This window comes from Eublepharis macularius, chromosome 2 (genome assembly GCF_028583425.1).
Source record: "Eublepharis macularius isolate TG4126 chromosome 2, MPM_Emac_v1.0, whole genome shotgun sequence".
In the NCBI taxonomy this organism is placed as follows: Eukaryota; Metazoa; Chordata; class Lepidosauria; order Squamata; family Eublepharidae; genus Eublepharis; species Eublepharis macularius.
Window position 1 is genome coordinate 330,021 of NC_072791.1, and position 22,380 is coordinate 352,400.

The 22,380-nt window shown below is 47.6% G+C and overlaps 1 protein-coding gene across 1 annotated transcript in view; it reads right to left on the reverse strand.

The window, feature by feature from the left end:
- Positions 1-13,036: 13,036 nt before the first annotated feature.
- Positions 13,037-22,380, reverse strand: part of LOC129324901 (4-trimethylaminobutyraldehyde dehydrogenase-like) — a 29,689-nt gene continuing 20,345 nt past the window's right edge. Inside the window, exons 6-11 of the mRNA XM_054972346.1 lie at positions 20,877-21,017; positions 19,392-19,580; positions 17,948-18,035; positions 16,822-16,963; positions 16,369-16,481; positions 13,037-13,131 (exon numbers count right to left, since the gene is read on the reverse strand). Coding sequence (XP_054828321.1) covers positions 13,037-13,131; positions 16,369-16,481; positions 16,822-16,963; positions 17,948-18,035; positions 19,392-19,580; positions 20,877-21,017 — 768 coding nt within the window. The remainder of the gene's footprint in view (positions 13,132-16,368; positions 16,482-16,821; positions 16,964-17,947; positions 18,036-19,391; positions 19,581-20,876; positions 21,018-22,380) is intronic.

Consider the following 22,380-nt stretch of genomic DNA (forward strand, 5'->3'; position numbering starts at 1 on the left):
ACATAGTGAAGGTGGTCTCGGATTGCCTAGTATCGGTCTTTGGTTTCTTTCTATTTTTTTAGTCTTTAACTGTGGAACTTGGCCACAACCGTTGCCTGGAGTCATCACGCAAGGAATTTTTACCACCTGTTTCTTTATGAGTAGTTGGGAGAAGACTAAGTGGGCTCAAAAATGGTGGATAGAGGGTATTTTTCCAACTCGTCTTACAGTATTTTTGAAAAAGGAACTACCGGATTTTATGATAGAGGTTGCAATGGGAATACAAAAGTTTCAGATTACTGCGGCCGAAGTTAGAGACTGTGTTCCTGGGGTTAAAGGTACAACTGGAAGAATTTATTGGACTATTTTACATCGTGCCAAAATGGTTCCTTATGATCGAGAAAGACAATATAAAGATTCATTATCATCTTATCTCAGGGATCATATATTCCCAGTGTCAACTTTTCAGAATTGTACCATCCCTTATGCTCTTTGGGACCTGAGATGGAGATTGTACCATCAAGTAATACATGTTGGAACAAAGAAATTTGGAGCCTCAGAAAGTGAACAACGATGTCCGAGAGTGCAATGTAAGAATTTGTATTCTCAAACACATGTTCCCGAAACTATCGCTCATGCTGTTAAGGAGTGTGTGGCCGTTAAGAAAGAATGGGCAGGAGTTGCAAGGGCACTTCGATGGCCATTTCTGATTAGACAATCGTGGGAGACCATAGCATCAGGACTAGAACCTACGGAAGGGTACGATGGTCCCAAAACAGGTACTAGAGTCCCGTGGTCCATAGTTAGATTAGTAAATCTTATTTTTGTTAATTCTGTAATGATAAATAGGAAACAGGAGTCATACACTGATGAGAAGGTTCCCCTTGCAAAAACTATTTCTTATATGACAGATTATTTGTGTAAAGTGAAAAGGTGGGAGGGAAGAGGCTCTAAGAATTCAGTTTGGTTAAACAGGTGGCGGTGGTTTAAGGAGGTTAATCCTCCAGTTCCTTAACTTAACTTGTGTGTAATCAAAATTTTCTTTGAATCATAACTATCTGAAATATCTGAAATATCTGTAATATCTGTATTATCTGTATTATTTGTATTATCTGTACTATTTTTTGTTTCTTTGCCAGAATGTTGATGGCATCATTTAATTTGATATGTGATTTGATATGTAATTTTTTGACATGTAATTTTTGTGTAATTTTACAGTTAAAGCTTAAAAGTTTAAATATTTGAATTTTTGAAAGTTTAACAGTTTTATGTTTAAGGAGAGATGTTTTACTGATTGTATAGATCCTTAAATGATGTTAAAATGATTTTTAAGTAACTGGATGTTACAAATTGCAAATTTGTAGAATGGTAATATTTTAAATAAAAATTATTTTCCTAAAAAAAAAAAAAAATATTTTCCTAACCCTAACCCTAGTAACCCTAGTAACCCTAGTAACCCTAACCCTGATTGTCCAGTTTTTGATCCTAACGTTTCCGAGGACGCTGAAGAACGATATCGAAAATTTGAGAAATATCTGGAAACTAATATGGACCTAGCTAAGTCTCCTAGAGATATTAGGAAGACTTGTCAGTCTCCTGTGCTGAGCAAGACAGCTATACTTAAGCTACCTACACCAGAAAAGGATAAACTTAATGTATTGAGAGAACAATACCTTAGAATGAAAGAAGAAGAGAAACGTTTGGCCAGAGAATGTGATGAGAAGACGTCATACAGTTTTGACTTGTATTCAAGGCGAGATGATATTGAGGGTGAGTTGAAGAATTCTACGGACCCTGATGAGCGGGCCGAACTGATGGAGGGGTGGAAGGAGGTGGATGCATTGATGCAAATGGATGGAGATACAAAGTCTTTAGCATACGAACTGAGTGTGGCTTGTCGTGAGGAACTGAAGCAGTTAGTGCAAGCATACGACCGACAGGAGGAGAGGGCGGCTCATGAAGAGGCAGTTCAATACCTTGCGCAGAAGAGGATGCGGGTATCCCCAGAGGGTCACCCAGAAAAGAAGAGGATGAGAAATCGGATGACTCAGTCTCCAGTGCCATCCAAGCAAAATGGGTCACTGGTACCCTCTACAACGGGAACAGATACTGACATGGAAACAGACGGGGAAGTTAAAAATGCATCACAAAATACGAGGGAGGCGAATCTGTTGGACGCCTGGCAAAAAGTAAAGCTGCAACCGATGTCTAAAGCCTTTGACATCCTAGTTCCCAAAGAGATGCAGAAAATAGATCTAGCCAAGTTTTGGGCCTTTTTGGTAGGTCACATTGCTTTGCCTATAGTGGACACTGTGATGTTGAAGAAGAAGAGCAAAGATGTTATGATTGGTATGCTGGACAAGCAGAGGACAGTGCTTGTGGACTGTTTGACCGGGAAGATAGAACCCGAGCCTCCAGCTTTGGAGAAAGCCGCTTACGCTAAATCTCTGACTGTGAAAGTCGTTGATAGGTTTGTTATTGGTCGGAAAGGTCGTACATCTACGGAAACCTATTCCGATTGGCTGTCTGAAGAAGGACTTAAGGATACTTTGCGGATTTTTCAGAGGTATGCGGAGGAAAGCATACAGGAGGAGTTTGCGGGCATTTACGACTGCCCCGATGATGAAAACTCTGAACTTACTTATGAGGACTGGGCGGCCTGGTGCGAGCAGGCTTTCTACTGGATCGACGTTCGACTTTGGAGGATGGATGGGGCGATGGAACCCACGGGAACGGGAAACAAGACTGGAGACAAGGTACCATCTGAAGGGAAGGCCACGGTAAAGACGGATGGTCCGGCGGTCGTTCCGTCACAGGCCCAGATGACCACGATGACTGAGATACAAGAGGCCCAGATTGGAAGTCAGGGAGACTCTGGTTTACAGGGTCTCCCGGAAACGGATGAGGTTTTAGTTGCCGTTTCCTTGCCCAGAATCAGCAAGACGCTTTTTACAGAGAAAGGCGGGGGAGGTCAGGGTGGGAGGGGAAGTGGAATGGACGCTGAGGGGACTAGTGAGGATGATGGGGGTTTGTCAGGGGTGGAGTCTGCTCCTGCCTCAGATGGTGAACTAGAGGGTATTCCAGCTTTGGAAGATGTACAAAGGGGAGGGAAACAAGTGGAAGGACTAGTCCTTGGGAAAAGAAGTGTGCAAGAGTTTCCTGAGGGAGGGTATGCAGAGAGCACAGAAGGACTAGATATTCAAAACAATGAAGGAGAAGGTGGGTGTGACAGGGAAGAAAGGAGGGAAATACAAAAAGTGGGGGTACCGGGGTTGACAGAGGCACAACCCCCTCGAGGGGTAGTGGATAGGAAAGATACTGGGCCTGCGGGCGTTTTTGCTTTTTCTCTTACAGTTGAGCCTCGGTTGTCACAGACAGAGGCGGGAGGGAACAGAATTTTGGATGGAGCGGCTCCTGACCAAAGGGAACTAAATGGAGCAATTTCTACTCGCGATGAGAGGAACCAAAATATGATTGCTGACTCTGTGACTACTCCTATTGGGACTGCTGCTCCTGGGACTGCTGCTTCTGGGACGTTTGCTCCTTTGATTTTGGAAGATGTGGAAAGGACAAATACGATGGGACTGCACGGGACTGGTTCGGGGGAGATAACGGCAATGGACATTAGTTCTCCTGCATTATTTTCTGTAAGTAAACTCCATGTGGACCTGCCTGCAAGAACTCTGGGAGCCTTGCAGAAAGAACCTCCTGTGAATAAGGTTAATAATGTTACAAAAGGCACAAAGGCCGGGGAGGGATTGAGTATAGGGTCAACTACAACTACTGCAAGTGATCTGAACCTCCAGGCAGTTCCAACCACATCAGGTAGAAGCTCTGTGTTAGCCTCAGGGTCGTCTTATGCCCAAATGCTTAAGGGCCCAGCAGGGAAACAAAAAGGGACAACGGGACCAAGGGGAGGAGAGAATATCGGGGAGCCTCTTAGACGTCGGGTAGATTTTGAAAAGGAGAAATTGGAGGATGAGGAATTCCTGGAAGAGTTCTTTAATAGGAGGGAACAAGAAGAGTCTGAATTTGATCCTAGGCAGAGATTCGTAGTTCGGTTTAGATATAAAGGAACAGACCCTACAAAATTGACAGAGGAATACATGATGGATGCTCTGCTAGAATGTTTAAAAGTTTTCCCCCAGGACATACTAGCTGTTCTTATGCCCCCTGGTCTGAAAGAAACAGACGTATGCTTTGTGGCTGAGCGGGCTTATCAATATTTCTGGCAAGTACTTAAGGCGTTCCAAAAATCTGAGAGGAATCCCTTTTCTGACTTTGATGTGGTGCCCCTATTTAGAGGCGAGTCGAGAGTTCTCACTGTTGCCTTCCGGACCACTAACATTCCGGAGGAGGATGTTGAGCGATGGCTAGAGAGACATTGCAAGGTGTTGCTACCCCCCCGGAAAGCCATGAATGCGTGGAATGTGTGGAAAGGGGAGTATAAGGCAGTCGTGTCATTACAGAGGGACCACCGTAGCAACATCAGGCACGTTCCAAAGTACTTTTACTTAGGGGGTGACAGAGGTGTAACGAGATATAGTGGGCAGCCTCCTGCTTGTTTCCAGTGTGGAGGTTTTGATCACATTCGACAATATTGCACGTCGTCTTTGTGTGCCGCTTGCGGAAGGAGGGGCCACGATTCAATCCGCTGTACTTACGAGGTTACCTGTAATTTGTGTGGTGGGGAGGGGCATACTTATTTACTGTGTCCAGATGCCTATTATAACCGGGCTTACCCTGAGGCTTACGAAAAACGTAGGCTGGCCCATGTCCATAAACGGAAGTCCCCTCGGGATACAGCTACTGAGGAGGAGGGACCCCCTGTGAATCAGGAAAGCACAATGCAAAAACAGAGGCAGGATGACGGGGAGGAGGGAGGATGGACACAGGTGAGAGGATCATCCCGAGGTAAGGTGATGAGAGGGAAATACTCTGTTACCCAGAAGTTAGCACCTAATAACAGAAATAGATTTGGAATACTGGGAGAGTGCGAGGAGATGGAGACTGAGTCACAAGCAGAAGGAGGAGGAGGTGGTGAGATTCAGACGGTGAGGCCCAAAGCTAGAAGGGAGACAAAAAGGGAGACAAAAAGGGAGGCTCAGATTGAGGCAAAGAAGTCACTTTTCCGTACCATGGAGGATATGAGTGAGAAGGAACTCGAGGTGTGGCGTAATGAGACTAAGGAGAAGTTGGAGGGAGTGACTCAGAAGCTTCGGCAGTGGGAGGAATCTGGAGGGTCTCAGGAGGAGGGAAAGAGGTTGAAGGACAAACAGCAATTTTGGAGGGATGAGATCAATTTTTTAGCATGTGAAATAGAGAAAAGAATGGAACGAAGGGCGAGAGAAGGTGAATCTTCACAGACACAGGAAGTGGATTCGGAGATGGTAGTAGAGGAACAGGGGGAGGAACAGAAGAGAGGTGGAAACAAGGGACAAAGTAAAGACAAGAAACCAAGTAAAGGAGAGGAAAGGGAGCAAAGAGGTGCCTCAGCAGTGTCGTCCCGGGAGTCTTCCCCCTCTGGTAATTTACAAAAGGACTATACGGTGAAGTTCGGACCTTCGCCTCCCCCCCGTAAGACAGGGGAACCCCTTGGTAACCCCCCTGGAACTTAAGTTTATCTTTTACCCTTTACGCCTTTAAGTTAGGCCACACCTGCTATGATTTAGTAGGGGGTGGAAATAAAGAGACAGAAGCAGAAAATACATTTGAAGTAAAGTAAGTTTATTCTTACGAGTGTTCAAGTCTTTATGTACTTTCTTTATGTACCTTGTTTTTCTTCAGTACTGTTTTCTTCATTACTGCATTCTTCGTTACTGTAACATTCAAACTTCAAAGTGTAAAGTGCAAAGTGCAAAGTTTTAATGTTCTTTATTGGTTTTTAATGTTCTTTAATGTTCTTGATTGTTCTTTAAAGCTTTTTCTTGTGTGTATGTAGAATGGTATTAATAAATAAAAAATCTATTTTCCTAAAAAATCTATTTTCCTAAGTAGATTGCTGCCCCCCTTTCCCACAGCTTTGCCTCACAGTCCTCCTGGCTGCCAAGAGGATTCTGGAGCTTTGCCTTGGAGAGCCCATCCGGTGTCTGCAGAGAAACAGCACTATCCAGCTACCTCCAATCCCCAGCATATGAAAGGAGTGGAGAAACTACATCTCCCAGAAGCTCTTGCTGCTGGGGGCTGCTCACTCCAAGTGTCTGCTATGCCCCCTCCACACACACAAGCACAGAGTTCCTGGAGGCAATTTAAACATGGAGATGGGGAGGCAAAAGAATTCATCAGTTCAACTTTGAGCTTGTCCAGCATCCCCTTTAAACTCTGCCTCTGCCCATGTAAAGCAAGGGGAGGCTTCCCTGCCTCACTCACATACTTTAAAGCAGCCCTTGACAGCCTGAGAATTTCGGGTGGGGGGATAAATAAGGACTCGTGTTTTGTGGACAGGGAAAGCCCAATAGCTGCATGGGTCTGAGTTCTAATCCCATCTCAGTCAAATAGACTCAGCACGTGGCAAGCCCCCATCAGGTTCCTATACATAAAATGGGAATAGCAACCCATGGGACAAAAACAGTGCAAGGGGACAAAAACATGGGACAAAAACAGTGCATTTTCCTTTTAAGCCTGTCAGCATTTTCCTTTGAGAAATGCCCACCGTTGTTATCCCAGCCCCAGTTCTTCCTACAACAGAGACCCACCCACCCCATACGTAAAGGTAGTCAACCATAGTCTCTACTTGCCACCAAGAACAGGCTGAGGGAAGAACAGGGGCTGGGAGGGTACTCTCACCCCACCCCAGGTGCATGCAGGCACAGCTCCAGACACCAGGAACATCTACGCCCGACCCAGATGCCACGGGCCCCGTTCCCAAGAAGCACCACCTTGCCCTAATGCACACAACCCAAACCCTTCCTGACCGCTCAATCTACATTGCCGCGGAGAAGGGAGAGCCCAGAAGAGATTGCATTTGCAAAAGGCTGCCCTCCCATAGGCTTGACTGCCCCCTGCCCAGTGCTGCTACTGCTGCTGCAGAGAGGGAGGGGACCCAACTAGCCCAGGGAAGAGGGCCCAGCCTAGACCCAGCCCACAGGCTCCTCTCCAGGCCTCACCAGCTTGCAGAGGGAAAAGATCAAGCAAACCAGCAAGCAGCCACATCTCAACAGCTCCCAGCGGGAGGCTCTGCAAAACTGAAAGTGACCCTGGAGGAGGCCCCGCCCACTTCCTCCCAGCCAGGACAGGGCAGCTGCCTTTGGCACCAGCCATCTGGGCTGCCCAGCTGCTAGCCACAGGAGAGGGGGAGGCAAATGAGTCTGCACCAATGAATGAAAGGGGCCCACTTTGAACTGACCAGTCAAAGACAAGCACTGGCTTTGGCACCTACAAGGCAAAAACAGTGTTTGCAAAGAGCTTCACTGCAAAAGTCTCCCCTTCCAGAGCCAAGTGAGAGAAAATGAAAGTGGAGGGGATTTCGGCGGCTGAGGAGACAATACCGAAGGGGGCCAAGAGAGTAGAGAAGCCAAATTTCACCACAGCACCCCCCCTCCACATTTCACAAGACTGTCCCTGCACCTTGCATGTTAAAAAAACCCATAGCCCTGATTCTGCAGGAGTGACCAGCCACTGCAGCCACCAGGAAAGCCTCGTTTGCTGAGGACAAGCGGCTGCCTCTCCTCAACCACACCTCCAGGGAAACTGCAAAGCAGTGGCCGCTGCCAAGCCCAGTGAGGCAAGACATCTATTGGCCCACCTGCTGCTCCACACCTGCCCCATCCTGGCCACATGGTGGCCACTGCTGGTCTCCACAAGCCTTCTGTCAATTGGAGGAGTGGTAGGTCGGGGCGGCGGCAGCCTTTTGGAGGCCATTTTGTTCACCCAGTCTGCCTCCCCTGCCCCCAAGTTTCAAAAGCCATAGTAAATGACTGCATTTCCAGGCAGGAGGCAGTGCCTAGGTCATGCCATCGAGGCAGTGATCCTCACAGGGAGGAGAAGCAGAAGGGTCACTGTTCCATTGGTCACAGCAAGAGTCAAAGCGCCCTTCAACAGATACTTGATGAAAGGAACTTTGACTCTCCAAAGCTGCTCCCTTGAAAACCCTGCTGACCTTCAAGGTGCTACCAGACTCAGGTCCTGCTGTTCTATTGCAGACCAGCACAGCACCTGAATCTGTGTTCAGTTTGTGAAACATTGGTACAGTTAGCTCACAGTAACCAGAGATTGGGAGCTAAGCAGGGTCAGCCCTTGGATGGGAGACCGAGGGGTTCTCACCCAGGGCAAAGTCCTGCTCCTCTCTGGCCTTGACCACCCCAAGGGTGGGGTCACCATGGGTCGACTGCAGCTCAATGGCATGTTCTCTCCAGGGAAGGGAAATCCTCCTTTATTTTAGCAACTCTTGAGTGCAAAACTGCTAATTCCCAATTTCTGAATACCAAGACCTGGAGGAGCACAGGGCCACTTCGTGTGTGTTGGACAACATATAAACCAGGAGTCCCCAACATTTTTGAGTCTGCCAGCCCCTTTGGATGTCTGACATAGGGTGGTGGGCAAAACCAAAAACTGTCTGCTACAGGAGACCAACTCAGCCACAAAAGGGCTGCCCACAGAGGTTGGTTCTGAATAATTCTCATAGTAACAGTTCAGCATCTCAGGCCCTGCTTGGAAGACTCTTTTTCTCTCTCAAGAGCATCAGGGCTTTCACAGGGCAGAAGCACACAGATATCAGTAGGGAAGGACACTGCTGAGGAGCTCTTCTCTTTCACAAGACAACTCGGAAAACATTTCCTATCCCTGTCCAGCGCTGGAGCCGAAGGACTCGTAACCCGTGTGCAAGTTATAATGTGCAGCCACAGCCATTAAACTGTCACGTCATTTTTGGGAGCCTGATCATGTGACTCACACAAGTGTTGCTTGCCCTTTCACTCAGCAACAAGTCCTTTGAATGTCACCAGTGTTCCTCACCAATCGTTGCAGAGCGTACCTCCTGACATTAGGTTCTTTGAAGTGACTCGGGCAGCTCTCCATGCACGCATGCAATAAACCGAGTGTTCTGTAAATTGCCTAAAATTGTCTTCTTTCTTATTTTATAGCCAGCATCCAAACACAGTACAGGGTATGCCCCAAAAGGTAAAGCTGCATAATTTTTCCTCTGATGGAAGTAGAGATAACAGGCTATTAAATCTGCACAAAAAGATTGCAGAGCAGGAGTAGCAGAAGAAAATCTCTGCCAATGCCCCCCAAACTCTGATGCAGTCCAAGGCCTCTTCTCCTGCTGATGGCAGAGCAGGGGAAGAGGCAGCCATTTATCTGCTGCACTGCAGGAAACAATTTAGAGATTGCTTTTCCTTTGACAGTTCAGAGAATGCCTTTGAGGCCCATAAAGACCTCAGCTGTGAAAAAGTAAAAATAGGTGGCAGGCCTACCGCCCTTAAAGTCTTAAAGGCACAGAGCAGGAAAATTCTTTGCCATAAGAGAGAAGGGGGGAGGGAATCTTCCCTCCTAATCCCTCCATTATACAGAGAAGGACTAGAAAGAAATCCTCACCTCAGTCACAGCTGCCTTGGTCCACATGAATCTGGAATGAGAACTGGGACCGGTCCCCAGTGCAGGTACCATCAGCAATTTCCTCCTCTCTTTCCTTTTAAGCTTGCCAGCGTCTTCATAGAATCACAGGTTGGACGAGGTCTCCAGGGTCATCTAGTCCAACCCCCTGCACAATGCAGGAAATTCAAAATACCCTTCCCCCCACACACATGCACACACACTCCATGCCCAGAAGATGTCAAAACACCGTCAGAATCCCTGGCCAAACGGCCTGGGGAAAACCGCTACCTGACTCCAGGGTGGCGATTGGCCTTGCTCTGGGCATGGAGGAAGGGGCTGCAAGAACTAAGCACTGATGTAGTGCAAATGAGGTCTAGCCAGAGCAGAGCAAAGTGATACCATCTCTTCATCTGATCTGGACACTTTGGTTGATGCACCCCAAAATGGCAGTTGCCTTTTAAGCTGCTGCATCATCCTGCTGACTCGTGTTCAGGGCATGGTCTACTCTGACCTCTAGATGACTGCCAAGGCAATTGTCATCCGTCCTATAATGATGCATTTACTTTTTTCTACATAAATGCAGGACATTCCATTTATCATTGTTGAAATTCATTTTATTTGGTGTAACCCAGTTTTCCAACCTGCCAAGATCATCCTGTATCCTGACTCTGCCTTCTACTGTATTTGCTACCCCTCCCAGTTAAATAACATCTGCAAATTTAATAAGCATTCCCTCTATTCCTTCATCCAAATCATTTATAAAAATGTTGAACAGAACAGATCCCATGACCAATCCCTGAGGCACTCCACTTGTCACTCTTCTCCAAGAGGATGAGGAACCATTAACTAGCACTCTTTGGTTACAGATCCACCTAATAGTAATAGGATCCAAGTAATAGTAATAGGATCCAAGCCACATTTTACCAATTTGTCAACAAGAATATCATGCTGGACCATCTCAAAAGCTGTAGTGAAATAAAGATAAAAGTATGTCTACTACAGTCCCATCATCCACCAAAGAAGTAAATCAGACAAGAAGGGTTTAAGTCCAGTAGCACCTTTAAAAAGATCGAGTTAGTCTGACATGACTTCTTCTTGAGGAACCTGTGCTGGCTCCTTAGTAATCACAGCCATCTTTTCTAAATGCTCAAGGGCTGACCGACTGCTGATTAGTTCCAAAACCTTTCCAGGTATGGACATCAAGCGGACAGGTTACCTGGTTCTTCCATTTCCCCCGTTCCTGAAGATGGGGACATTTGCCCACCTCCATCATTCTGGCACCTCACCTGTTCTGCAAGAATTCTCAAAGATGATAGACAGAGGCTCATCTGGCCCTGAGGACTTGGTTTCATTTAAAGAAGCGAGATGTTTTTGTACCACCTAGGGTTGCCTGCCTCCAGATAGTGGCTGGAGATCTCCCGGAATTACAACTGGTCTTCAGGCCACAGAGATCAGTTCACCTGGAGAAAATGGCTACTTTGGGGGATGGACTCTATGGAATTATGCTGTGCCAAAGTCTTTTCCCTCCCCAAACCCCACTTTCTCCACGTTTTACCCTCCAGATCTCCAGGAACTTCCCAACTTGGAGCTGGCAACCCTAGTACCACCCCAACATCTATTCTAGGCTGCAGTCCCCTTCCTTCCTCATGGGTTCCCTTTTCACCAGAGTGAGCACAGTTCCCCTTGCAAGAGAAGGCCGAGGCCAAGCAGTTGTTCAGCCATTCTGCCCCTCTGTCTAGGAAATTCCTTGATGTTATTAGTGGAATTGTCCCTTTTTGCATCTTAAACTAACATGGAAGGTATTTCTGACTTTCCCCTAAAATTCCCCTCACGCAGGAAGCTAGTAAGAGATGGAAGGACTCAGTAAAGGTGTAGCCTCCCCGAACCCTCACCTCACGGGGACCCCTGTTTTGATCCCCCACTTTGGTTCTGTCATGAGGTAGAAAAAGGAGTCTGCACCCTGCTAAAGTTAAGCTGACAGCAGTGGCAGTGAGCCATGCCAAGGGGCAAGAGGGCGAATCGTTAAGCAGCAATGGATTATGCAGACCCGCTCCTCCCTAGAGCTGAGGGCCATTCTCCCCAAGGACTTTGGAGCCTCCTCTCTGAATACTTTGGCCCTGATCCACAACCCAGTCTCCAAGGCAGTGAGCAATGGACTGCCCCAGCTAGTCCCCCTCCCCTTATCTAGTGGCTGTGCAGGAAGATTCCTGCCCTCTCCTTAATCTTGTTATTCGCACACACACACACCCCACTTAGGCCTGTGTTTCTCCAAACCTCCTCTAGGAAACATTTTAAACTTTGATGCAAACCAGGAAAACTCCCCTTGTCAACATCAACCTCTTCCCCGCTTTAAACTTGGGTGATTCTGCAGAATTAGGTTTTCTGAAAGCCTTAATGCAGGGCAGGGTGTAGCAGGAGCTCAGCCTGATCGCAGACCCCTCACCCTCCCGGAGACAGACCCCCGTCACTCCAGGTCTCTTGTTCACTTCATTGCTCCACCTTGAGACCAGCACAGTCAAGGTCATGAACATCTGTACCATAAATATAGCCCCCAAACCCCCAATACTTGGCAGCAGTTTTTCCAGCTACAGCCCCCGTGTAGCACAAGTCCCTTGGAGACACAAGCTCGTCTCTGTCTCTACACCCCACTCTCCTTCTCTTCACATCAGGATTTCTACTCTGTAGGACAGGTCCTATGCTCTCACTCCAAACCCCCCGCCCCCCTTATTTTCCCTTATAGACAGGTAGCTGTTAGGGAAAGGATTTTTGGTTTGCTGCTTTGCAATCTCTTTTTCTCATTTCTTGTAAGAGTTGTTTAATTTGGCTTATGTTATCTCAATAAAACTCCTTTTAATGTTAAGAGTGCGTATTTCCCCTCGTTATTCTGAGTTCTGGGTTGCATTTTGACCTTGGCATGCACAGGTTAAAGCTCCCCAAATAGTACCCCGCTGTACACACGTTTGTTCCTTTCTGGCAAGAGGACGCCTTTGCTCATTGAGGGCCTCCATGTCTACAGCCATTGGGGTGACAACGGAAGCCCTAGCCGTCACTTTGCAGAACTTGAGCCAGGCTGTCACTGCTAGGATATTTTTTGGAGGCCATCAGTTCACCGAGGCACCACCAGGTGGAAGCGACTTGATGACACATAAATTGCACACACATTTGGGGTTTCCAAGGCAACTCCAATGGAAGACCAAGTTCATCCTTAGAGAAATGATCCAGGCCAGTTAGTTTATTTATGCAGAAAAATACTCTGTACAGAAGTATCTGTGTAGAAAAGGCAGTAAACCTGCTCTGTGCCTGACACCAGCTACTTACGGCATGAGAACAAAGAGTGTCAGCTGAACCAGTGCAGACCAGACCGAAATCTGGATCACGTGAGCTCTTTCTTTCTTTGCCACTTCCAGAAACAAGAACAGAAGAAAATAAAGTAAGAGACATTGTGACTGACAACCTCTTCAGGGCATTCTCCAGGGCACGTCCACCGACTAGCAACAGGAGACAATTGACTGGACCGAGGATGTTAAAATACCGATTCCACATCGCCCATCTCCACGTAGACAGTCTTCAGTTGGGAGTAATAAGCAATCGCTGCTGTGCCGTTCTCTCGGCCAAAACCTGCAAGAGAGAGACCATTGAAGGCAGTTTCTGGGATGGTTTTTGCTGCTCTGGAGCAGCCCTGGAATCCTGCCCAGCAACAGTTTTTCTCCGTGGAATGCAGAATTTGGAATTCCACATTGAAGGCTGTTGCAGAGACTCATTCTTAGAAATCTGTGTGTAACCCATGTCATTTTCTCTTAAACATCTTATTTTTATTAAAAGATTAGGGTTAGAGCACGGGCAGTGAGTAATGTTGCTCCTTTATGACCCATAGAAAAAAACAGCACTAGCACCGTGAAAGACTATTTATTTGGGATGTAATATACTTGATAGTAAAGAGAAGAGATAGGTTCCTAACTACCTTGCTGGCTGAGAGAGTGTTCTCTCATTCTCTGCTGAATGTCCGAGGAGGGGAGAGGATATTGCCCTGAAAGTATCACAACAGAGACACATCTGAGTAGCCCTTCCTCCTGCTGCTTCCTGCAGTGTCATTTTCTCTTCTCTTGTGCACCACACATCGGAAACTCCAACCATAGGTTAGTTCAGTATTGCAGCCTTGAACATGTGTCCTTGTTTCTGAATCAAAAGATGCCCCCCTCATGTTTTGCATAGGTTTGACATCTTTTTAAAAGAAAAACAGCTATATGTTTCTAGACAAGTAGATAAACTGTTCTGGTAAGGCAAGTTGACTTTGATCCTCATGGGGTAACTAGAACAGCACTGGGCAGCACAGCCAGCGTTCCCTGGGCTTGAACTTTGTGCCTCTGAATAAAAGTGACTGCACTTCCACTGTGGTCCACTCGTTAACTGCAGCAGGGCTTTTTTTCAGCGGGAACGTGGTGGAATGGAGTTCCGGCACCTCTTGAAAATGGTCACATGGCCGGTGGCCCCGCCCCCTGATCTCCAGCTGTAGAGGAGTTTAGATCGCCCTCCGCGCTGCTGGTGCGGCAAGGAGGGCAATTTAAACTCCCCTCTGTCTGGAGGTCAGGGGGCGGGGCCACTGGCCACGTGACTGTTTTCGCCGAGGGCTATTCAAACTTTAAAAAAACTTCCCACTTGTTCCAGCTGACCCAAAGTGACATCATTGTGCGGTCCTGAGTTCCACCACCTCTTTTCCCAGAAAAAAACCCCTGAACTGCAGTTACGTATCTCTGTGTACATCTTAACTACTATTAGCCATATCTATTCCCCCAGTCCCTGTAGTTTATGTGTTTAGTGGATGAAAGAGAGAGTTTTTGATTCTGCAGACAAACCAGCCAACCTCTGCGCAAAAGAATAAATGGACACAAATCTGACATTGAAAATGGCAACATCCAGAAACCAGTGGGAGAACACTTCAATCTACCAGGACATTCCATCAAGGACTTAAAGGTCGCTGTCGTTCAACAGAAACCTTTCAAAAACAAAAATCCAACGGGAAGCTGCTGAATTGGAATTCATATGTAAAGCTGACTCAGTCAGGCTTGGATTGAATAGAGACTATGAATGGTTATCTCATTATCAGAAGTAACTAATTTCATTATTAGAAGCAAACTGATCCCATTATCAGAAGATACTGATTGCATCTACTCCCCCCTCTCCTCTCCACCTATATATATCTGACCAGTTTCTTCTTACCCTCCACGCATCTGACAAAGAGAACTGTGGTTCTCAAAAGCTTATGCTACAGCAAAGTTGGTTAGTCTTAAAGGTGCTACTGGACACTTTTCTATTTTGCTACTACAGACTAACACGGTTAACTCCTCTGGATCTATATTATGGCTGTAATCCACTCTCAGCCTGCTTTTGGGGCAAGCAGACTATAAGTCTAATTAAATAAATAAATAGAATCCCAGCATGGGTTCCTCAAGAACAAGCCACGTCAGACTAATTATCCTTGGGGTCAGACTACCCTTATTCTCCTTTTTACTACTAATTTGTGGTAGTAACTAGAGTTACTACTTTGGTTGATTGGGGGCAGGGGGAATGCTGAGGACATAGTTTATCTTGATTTCAGTCAGGCTTTTGGAAAGGTTTCACATGATACTCTTGTTGACAAGTTGATAAAATGTGGTTTGGCTCCTATTACAGTTAGGTGGATTTGTAACTGGTTGACAGATCACAAACAAAGAGTGCTTGTAGATGGTTCTGTCTTATGGACCCTTTGTTGTTCAAAATCTTTATAAATAACTTGGATGAAGGAACAGAGGGGGTGCTCATTCAATTTGCAGACGATACTAAATTGGGAGGGGTAGCCAATACAAAGACAGAATCAAGATTCAGGATAATCCTGACAGGCTGGAAAACTGGGCTCAAACTAACCTACTGAATTTCAATAGAGATAAATAGAAAGTTCTGCATTTAGGTAGAAAAAAATCAATGGCATAATTATAGGACAGGGGCAACTTGTCTTAGCAGTAGTATGTGCGAAAAGGATCTTGGAGCCTTAGTAGAACTTATACTGAACGTGACTCAACAATGTGATGCGGTGCCTAAAAAGGCAAATGCGATTATAGGCTGTATCAACTGAAGTACAGTGTCCAGACCATGAGAAGTGATGGCGTTTGAAGGGCTGTCACAGAGTGGATGGAGCAGAGTTGTTTTCTGTTGCCTCAGAGGGTTGGGCCAGTAACCATGGGTTAAAGATAAACCAAAAGAGTTTTTGGCGGGACATGAGGAGGAGCTTCCTGTCATGGCAGTTCCTCAGTGGAAAAGGCTTCCTCGGGAGGTGGTGGGCTCTCCCTCTTTGGGGGTATTTAGGAAGAGGCTGGATGGGCACCTGACAGCGACGCTGATTCTGTGCCTTACTATGAAGTTAGGCAGATTGTGAGGGGGGGGCAGGAAAGGCTGAGCCAGGGCGTGGCTCTCAGGGCCCCTTTCATACATGATGAGGGTAATGCCGATGGCCACTTTGGGGCCAAGAAGGAATTTTCCTCCAGGCCCGATTGGCTGGGGATCCTGGAGGGTTTTTGCCTTCTTCTGGGCGTACAGCAGAGGTCACTGGGATGTGTGTGTGTGTGTGTGTGTGTGTGTGTTAGGGGACGGAAGTATCTATGAATCTCCTACGCTGTGCAGGGGGGTGGACTAAATTATCCTTGGGGGCCCTTCCACCTCTGTGTTTCTATGGTTCCTAAAGCAGCATTCAGGAATTAATAACCAGCACAATTCCCAATTAAAATACAACGGCTTCCGTTTCCAAGCCCTTGCCAAGTTTCTGCCGGGACTGAGATACAACAGTCTGCCATGGTGGCTGTGAGCTGTGTCTGAGTTGGTCACCTGACATCTTATATCCTCCAAAGGGGAGTTCCACAGGAATGATGTTGTAATTGTTGACGAAGCACGTCCCTGCCTGGAGACCGGCCACCACCCGATGGGCCCGCTGAAGGTCCCTGAGGGCCAAAGGGGTGACAGGTCAAGCACAGCTTTTTTCTTTCCCCACCAAAAGCACCTGCAGCATTTCCTAGAGGACACTGGATTCTGCCAGTTACATGTGCCACTTTAAGAAGGCGCCACTAGATAAGGATGGCACCTGATTCTGTTTGAGCCCAAGCAATGGCAGCGTAACTTGTTGCTCTCCACATCCAGGGCTGGCTTTCTGTCTCCTGACTCGCAGCTTTTATAAATGCCATGCTGCAGAGGAGCCAGAGCCTTCAGTGGGTCGAGTTTGGCCCCCAACCTTCTTCCCACCCCCTCCTCTTTCGGAAACAAAGGATTTTTTGTGGATGATACCTGGTGAAGACGCCCCCTGCCAGCCCAAAGCAGGTGTCATTGGCTCTCCCTAGGGCCTCCTCCTCGGTATCAAAGGACAGGATGGACATGACCGGCCCAAAGATCTCCTCCTTCACACATGTCATGTTGTCTTCACAGTTTCCTGGCAGCAACATGGTGGAGTAATTCCTTGACGGTGCGACACTTCATAGAAAGCCCCTATTTTGAGTAAGAAACACCCTTCCCACAATGGCTCTCCTGCATCTGAGGAAGTTGGTGAGACAGCTAATTTACTTGATTAAAAGCCACAATTTGCTGCCCCAAGTGGAGAATAAGCCACTGAACTAGCAGCTCAATCCTATGTGATTACTTGAAAGTAAGTCAAGCTTTTTTTACTAGACTTCCAAGTAAATCTGCCCAGTATTGCAGCTGCAGTACCTGAGAGATGTTATGCTGAGACACTTTTATGTGCCAAGCTGCACGAGCCAGCATGGCGCAGTTGTAATGGTGCGGGACTAGAACTGGCAAGGCTTGGGTTCAAATCCCCTCTATGCCATGAAGTTTGCTGGGTGAACCTGAGCCAGTTGTTTTTCCTCACACTAGACTCTCTCTCCAGCTTTTTGTGCTGAGAAAGGGAGGACCATACATGGCATCCAGAGCCCCTTGTAGGGAGAACACGATGCACTGATCGGGACAACCTGTTTACTCCACAGGTGCAATCTCTCAGTTGCAGCCTAAAGGCTTCCATAATCTGAGCTTCCTGTACATCAAACACTGAAGAATTCTGATCCTTGATATACTATTTCACCATGCAGAAGTTCTTTATTTAGGGAAGAACTCAAATGTGTGATATGCCCCGCCCAGAGTTGGAAGTCCTTGTCCTGAGCATGTAGCTTAAAGTCAGGGGCGTGCCCAGAAATATTTCCCTTGGGCTCTTAACCTGAGAAAGGAATGTAAGTTCTTCCCATAGAAATTGGTTCTCACCTTCCTCTGCTGGGCTGAAAAATGACACTGCTTCGTCACCCATATTAATATAATTGAAGTGCTGTCTAGCAGCTTGCCCCCCCCCCCGCTTATGTCACCGCCAGGCATTCTTGAGGCTTTGGCAGGACCGAGTGCTAGAAAGGCTCCACAGTAGCGCCCATACCTAATATACAGGGAGACATGTAAAAGCCATCCTTCAGTTTGGGGTCATCTGGTACATACAGGTCTCCCCCGCACAGCACCTCTGCGCCCTGAAAACAGACACAACAGCAGGGCAGGCACCATGTGTTAATTTTATTTCCAGGAGAATCATCAGCCAAAGCAAGGAGGGCTCTAGAAGGAGGGAAAAGCACAGCAGAATTCTGAGCAGTCTGACCACCCAATTCTGAGAGGTCGGTCACCGTCCGCGGCGGCATTAGTAAGTGAGCGTCCACATATTTACATGGAAAAAACAATGCACGTCAAAGTCAATGGGGACACATCTAGATGAGAATCTATAGTATGTATACAAAAAACACTCCGACAGTCATTCTGAAATTCCTATACAGATCTCACATGAAAATTATCAGGTTGGAAGAAATCAGAACTGTGTCATGGTTTATTACATATACCACAAAACTTCAATTCCCGTATTCCAAACAAGCTAACTAGAACAAGCATTTACATTGGAGCATTAATCTGCAAAGACTCAGCTGCCTGTTCTTTGAACACGGAATTGTGTGCATGCACCCCCCCACCCCCCCTTCCAGTCTCTGCAAATAACGGGGAGCTCGGTGTGCCCAGAGCTGCCAATCACGGCCATAAGAATTACCATCCAGGGTCAAACCGAGGCCCTTCTAGTCTGGCAGTCTATTTCCAAGAGGACCCAGCATCTGGCAATAGGTCTGTCCAGAAAGAAACGGATCAAGCAGATGCCTTGGCAAAGGGACAGGGCCTGTAGACTGTACTGTTGTATACGTGTTATTATGTGCCGTCAAGTCGCCTCTGACCTATGGTGACTCTATGAATGAAAGACCTCCAAAACATCCTATCATCAACAGACTAGCTCAGATCCTGCAAACTAGAGCACATGACTTCTTTTATTGAGGCAAGCCATCTTGTTTTAGGTACTCCTCTTTTCCTACTGCCTTCCACTTTTCCTAGCATGATTGACTTTTCCAGAGAATCTTGTCTTCTCATGATGTATCCAAAGTACGATAGCCTCAGTTTCGTCATTTTAGCTTCTAGGGAGAATTCAGACTTGATTTGATCTAGGACCCATTTATTTGTCTATGATGAGACTATACTACTAGGTACTATTGTTCATGTCAAACTACTTATGCTTTGTTTCTGCCATGCTTCATATCCATGTTTGGTTCTATGTTTCTTTTTCAAATTTCTGCAATCCCATTACCCTTTTTTACTGTTTCTTCGGTTTACCAGACACTGATTGTGTTGACTTACACTGTGTAATCTCAGGGAGAAATAACGCAAATAAATAAATAGAGGTGTATAAATAAAGCAAATAACTGTCTTTTGAAAATATAATCACATTGTCCTGTTTCAGAGCACAGAACTATAGGCCACCTGTCTGAGTGTCCAGCCTCTCCTGCACCTGGTGCTCTTACCTGCTCTTTTGCTTGTGTAACAAAGCTCAACACCTTCTCCAGGTGGGGGCGGTTGATCAGTGCCCCCATCCTCGTGTCACCCAGCAGAGGATCTCCAATTTTGATTTTTTGGGTCTGGTTCACAACCTCCTTGGTAAAGGCATGCAGGATGTCACGCTGTACGAACACCCGAGTTCCATTAGAGCAAACCTGAAAGACAGGCAGAGGTCTCAGAGTGAGCCTCCTGGTTACACCTCACTGATCTAGAAGGTCCCCTGCTTACTGGGCCACTGGCATTGACCTTCTCACTTGTGGCAATACAGATTAGCAGCAAGTGCCAAACCATTGGACCTCTTCTCTGCACACCAACACAGGCACGGGAGGAGGGAACGGAGGGACCCCCCCACAACTACAGCAGTGCTACTCTTTGTACGGCAGTCATCTGAGGACAGACAAGGTGCAGCCGAGAGGGTCCTCTGAGTACTAAGAAACTTGGGCCATAGCACATGAACATCATACAAGCTTGATGTGTTTGAACAAAGAGGTTTTCTTAAGAGTTCTGTGAGGAAACTGTAAATAGCCACCAAGAGTGCTTTCAGTAGCCACCCCTGGTAGAGCTGACAATGTTCGAGGGTTGAGGCCAAAATCCCCAGAGGATGCCTGCTCCTCCTGATCATCAAAAATATAATCACAGCCTAGATAATTAACATTTGGCTCCCTTTTAATGGCACCCTCCTCTGCTGGCTCACCTAGGACAAGACCTGCAAAGGTATCTGTGGAGAAATGCCATTCTGTGGGTGGAGTTAACTTACTATGGGCTGCAGAGGGGAGGGGCCAATTCTGAAATGGAATGTGATTGGAGGGAGAGCGAGTCCGTTGGTGGGGCGGGAGTTGGAAGTGGACAGTTGGTGGCTGGGGGGGAGCTGAGGGGGAGATGGCTCTGAGGGGAGAGGTGGATCTAGTGTAACCCCAGGTGTCAAAGGACTGGGCCTGCCCTACACAACTTCTAATTAGGGCATGAGGGAGAGAGAGGAGGGGTTTCTGTGTAGGTTTTATTCATCCTTCTGTTCACTGTATATTTGCCTGTGTATAGTTACAAGTTAAATACATGAGTTTTGGAATTGATGATGGAGGAAAGCTCTTCTGTTCCACATAGTCCCCCAACCGCTTGGGCCCACTAAGAGAGGAGGGGGGTTAGGAGGCTGTCCCACCTAACCAGGACCCCATACAGGGACAGTGGTGGCAGTGGATCGGGCCCGTTGTGGGACCCTGCAGAGCGCAGGAATGCTCCCGCGCTGCGCAGTGGCCCCGATCCAGGCCAAAACAGGCATCCTGGCAGCAGCTGTGCAGGGGCGCGCAGCCCTGCAGGGGGCGTGCATGGAAGGTGTGCGCCCCCCTCGCTGGCCAGGTAAGTAGGGGTGGGGGTGGGAGGGTGGGGGAGTGGGAGGGGGATCCCCCACCGGGGGTCTGGCAGCCCTACTCCCCTTGGCTCCCACAGCAGCGTACCTCGCCTTGGGTGAGGAAATTGGCCATGAGAGCTCCTTTCACTGCATTCTCCAGTACACAGTCAGAGAAGACGAGGAGGGGGGACTTGCCCCCTAACTCCAGAGTAACTGGTTTGACCCCTTTGGATGCCATCTCCATTATCTAGTGAAGAATAACAAAAACAATTTCATGAGAAAGATGAGCAAGTTTATACCAGGCAGAAGGAACAGGCTATTCTCAGCTGCTGACTGAAGGCCCACAGCCACCCTTTCCTCGTGAGGCTCATAGGAACACGTGCGGCTGCCTGCAGCTGATTCTCACCTGGCCACTGTGGTGAATGCCCTGGTCACATTGAGGCTAGATTACTGCAATGCGCTCTATGTGGGGCTGCCCTTAAAAGTGTTTGGAAGCTGCTGCGATGGGTGCAGAAAGGAACAGCTGCACTCACCATGAGGGCCCCTTCTTCTCTAAGGAGGGGGGGCATCTTGACATGGGTGATTCCCATCTGTCAATCAAGAAGGCTGGTCTACTGTTCTTCCTGAGTGGAGTCACTCATTTCCTCAGTTTGGTAGTTCCCCAAACAGAATCTGTGCTAAAAACTAGGTTAACCATTTTAGCAAAGATTTTAAAACAGGAAGCAAGAAGGCAACAACACAGAAAAAACCCCAGTCTGCCATCCCTCTTTTAAATCCGGGTGGGACAAGTTCAAAGCCTCTGTTTGCTTTGCTCCCACCCTCTGGAACCTGGAGAAGGATGTGGGCCCAGAGGGATCGAGGCCGCAGATGGAGAGGTCTGCCTCTGGGTTCCCAAAACGTTTGACAGTCTGAAGCAAGATGTCCCTCTTGAGAGACCGTCCACTGCTGTCCAGCTGTCGTCTGCTCAGTTAGTCCCCTGGCACACTCTGCTCACCCCCGAGGGGCTCTGCTGACAGGGACTTGAGGGGTTGTTCTGACCAGCACGTGGTCCACTCCATCTCTGTGTCGGGCCAAAAGCTTGGACCAGCCCAGGTTGCTTACGTGGGAGTTGGCTGAGGCATCACCTGTTCCTATTAAGACACGATTGTTCTTGATCATGTCCCGGAACCTGACTTCAGCCAGTCTAACGGCTCTGCTCTTTGAGAGCCTCCATGTTCCTTTTCCACTCTGTCCAGCACCAGGTCCCTTATGCTTGTCTTCCCTGGCAGGTGGCTGCCCAGCCTCTTAGGTTCGCACCTGTAAATACCGGGATGGTGCTGGATGATGTATTCTTGCTCTTGGTCAGGTTGGACCTCTGAGTCCCCTCGACGAGGCCCTGTTGTAGTGGGGTGGCTCAGATCTGAAGGCTCTGTAGCGGGAAGGAACTTGAGAACCACTGCAGAGGACAGGAGTGAAACCTGGCCCAGGAAAATTCTGTCTTCTGTTCTCTCGCCCATATGATCTAGGCATGGCATTCTTTTTGTCCTTGGTTTCTACTGGGATGTTGTCCAAGTTGTCTCCAAAGAGCTTTTCTCCCTGGAATGGAAGAGGTGCTAAGATTGATCTGACCT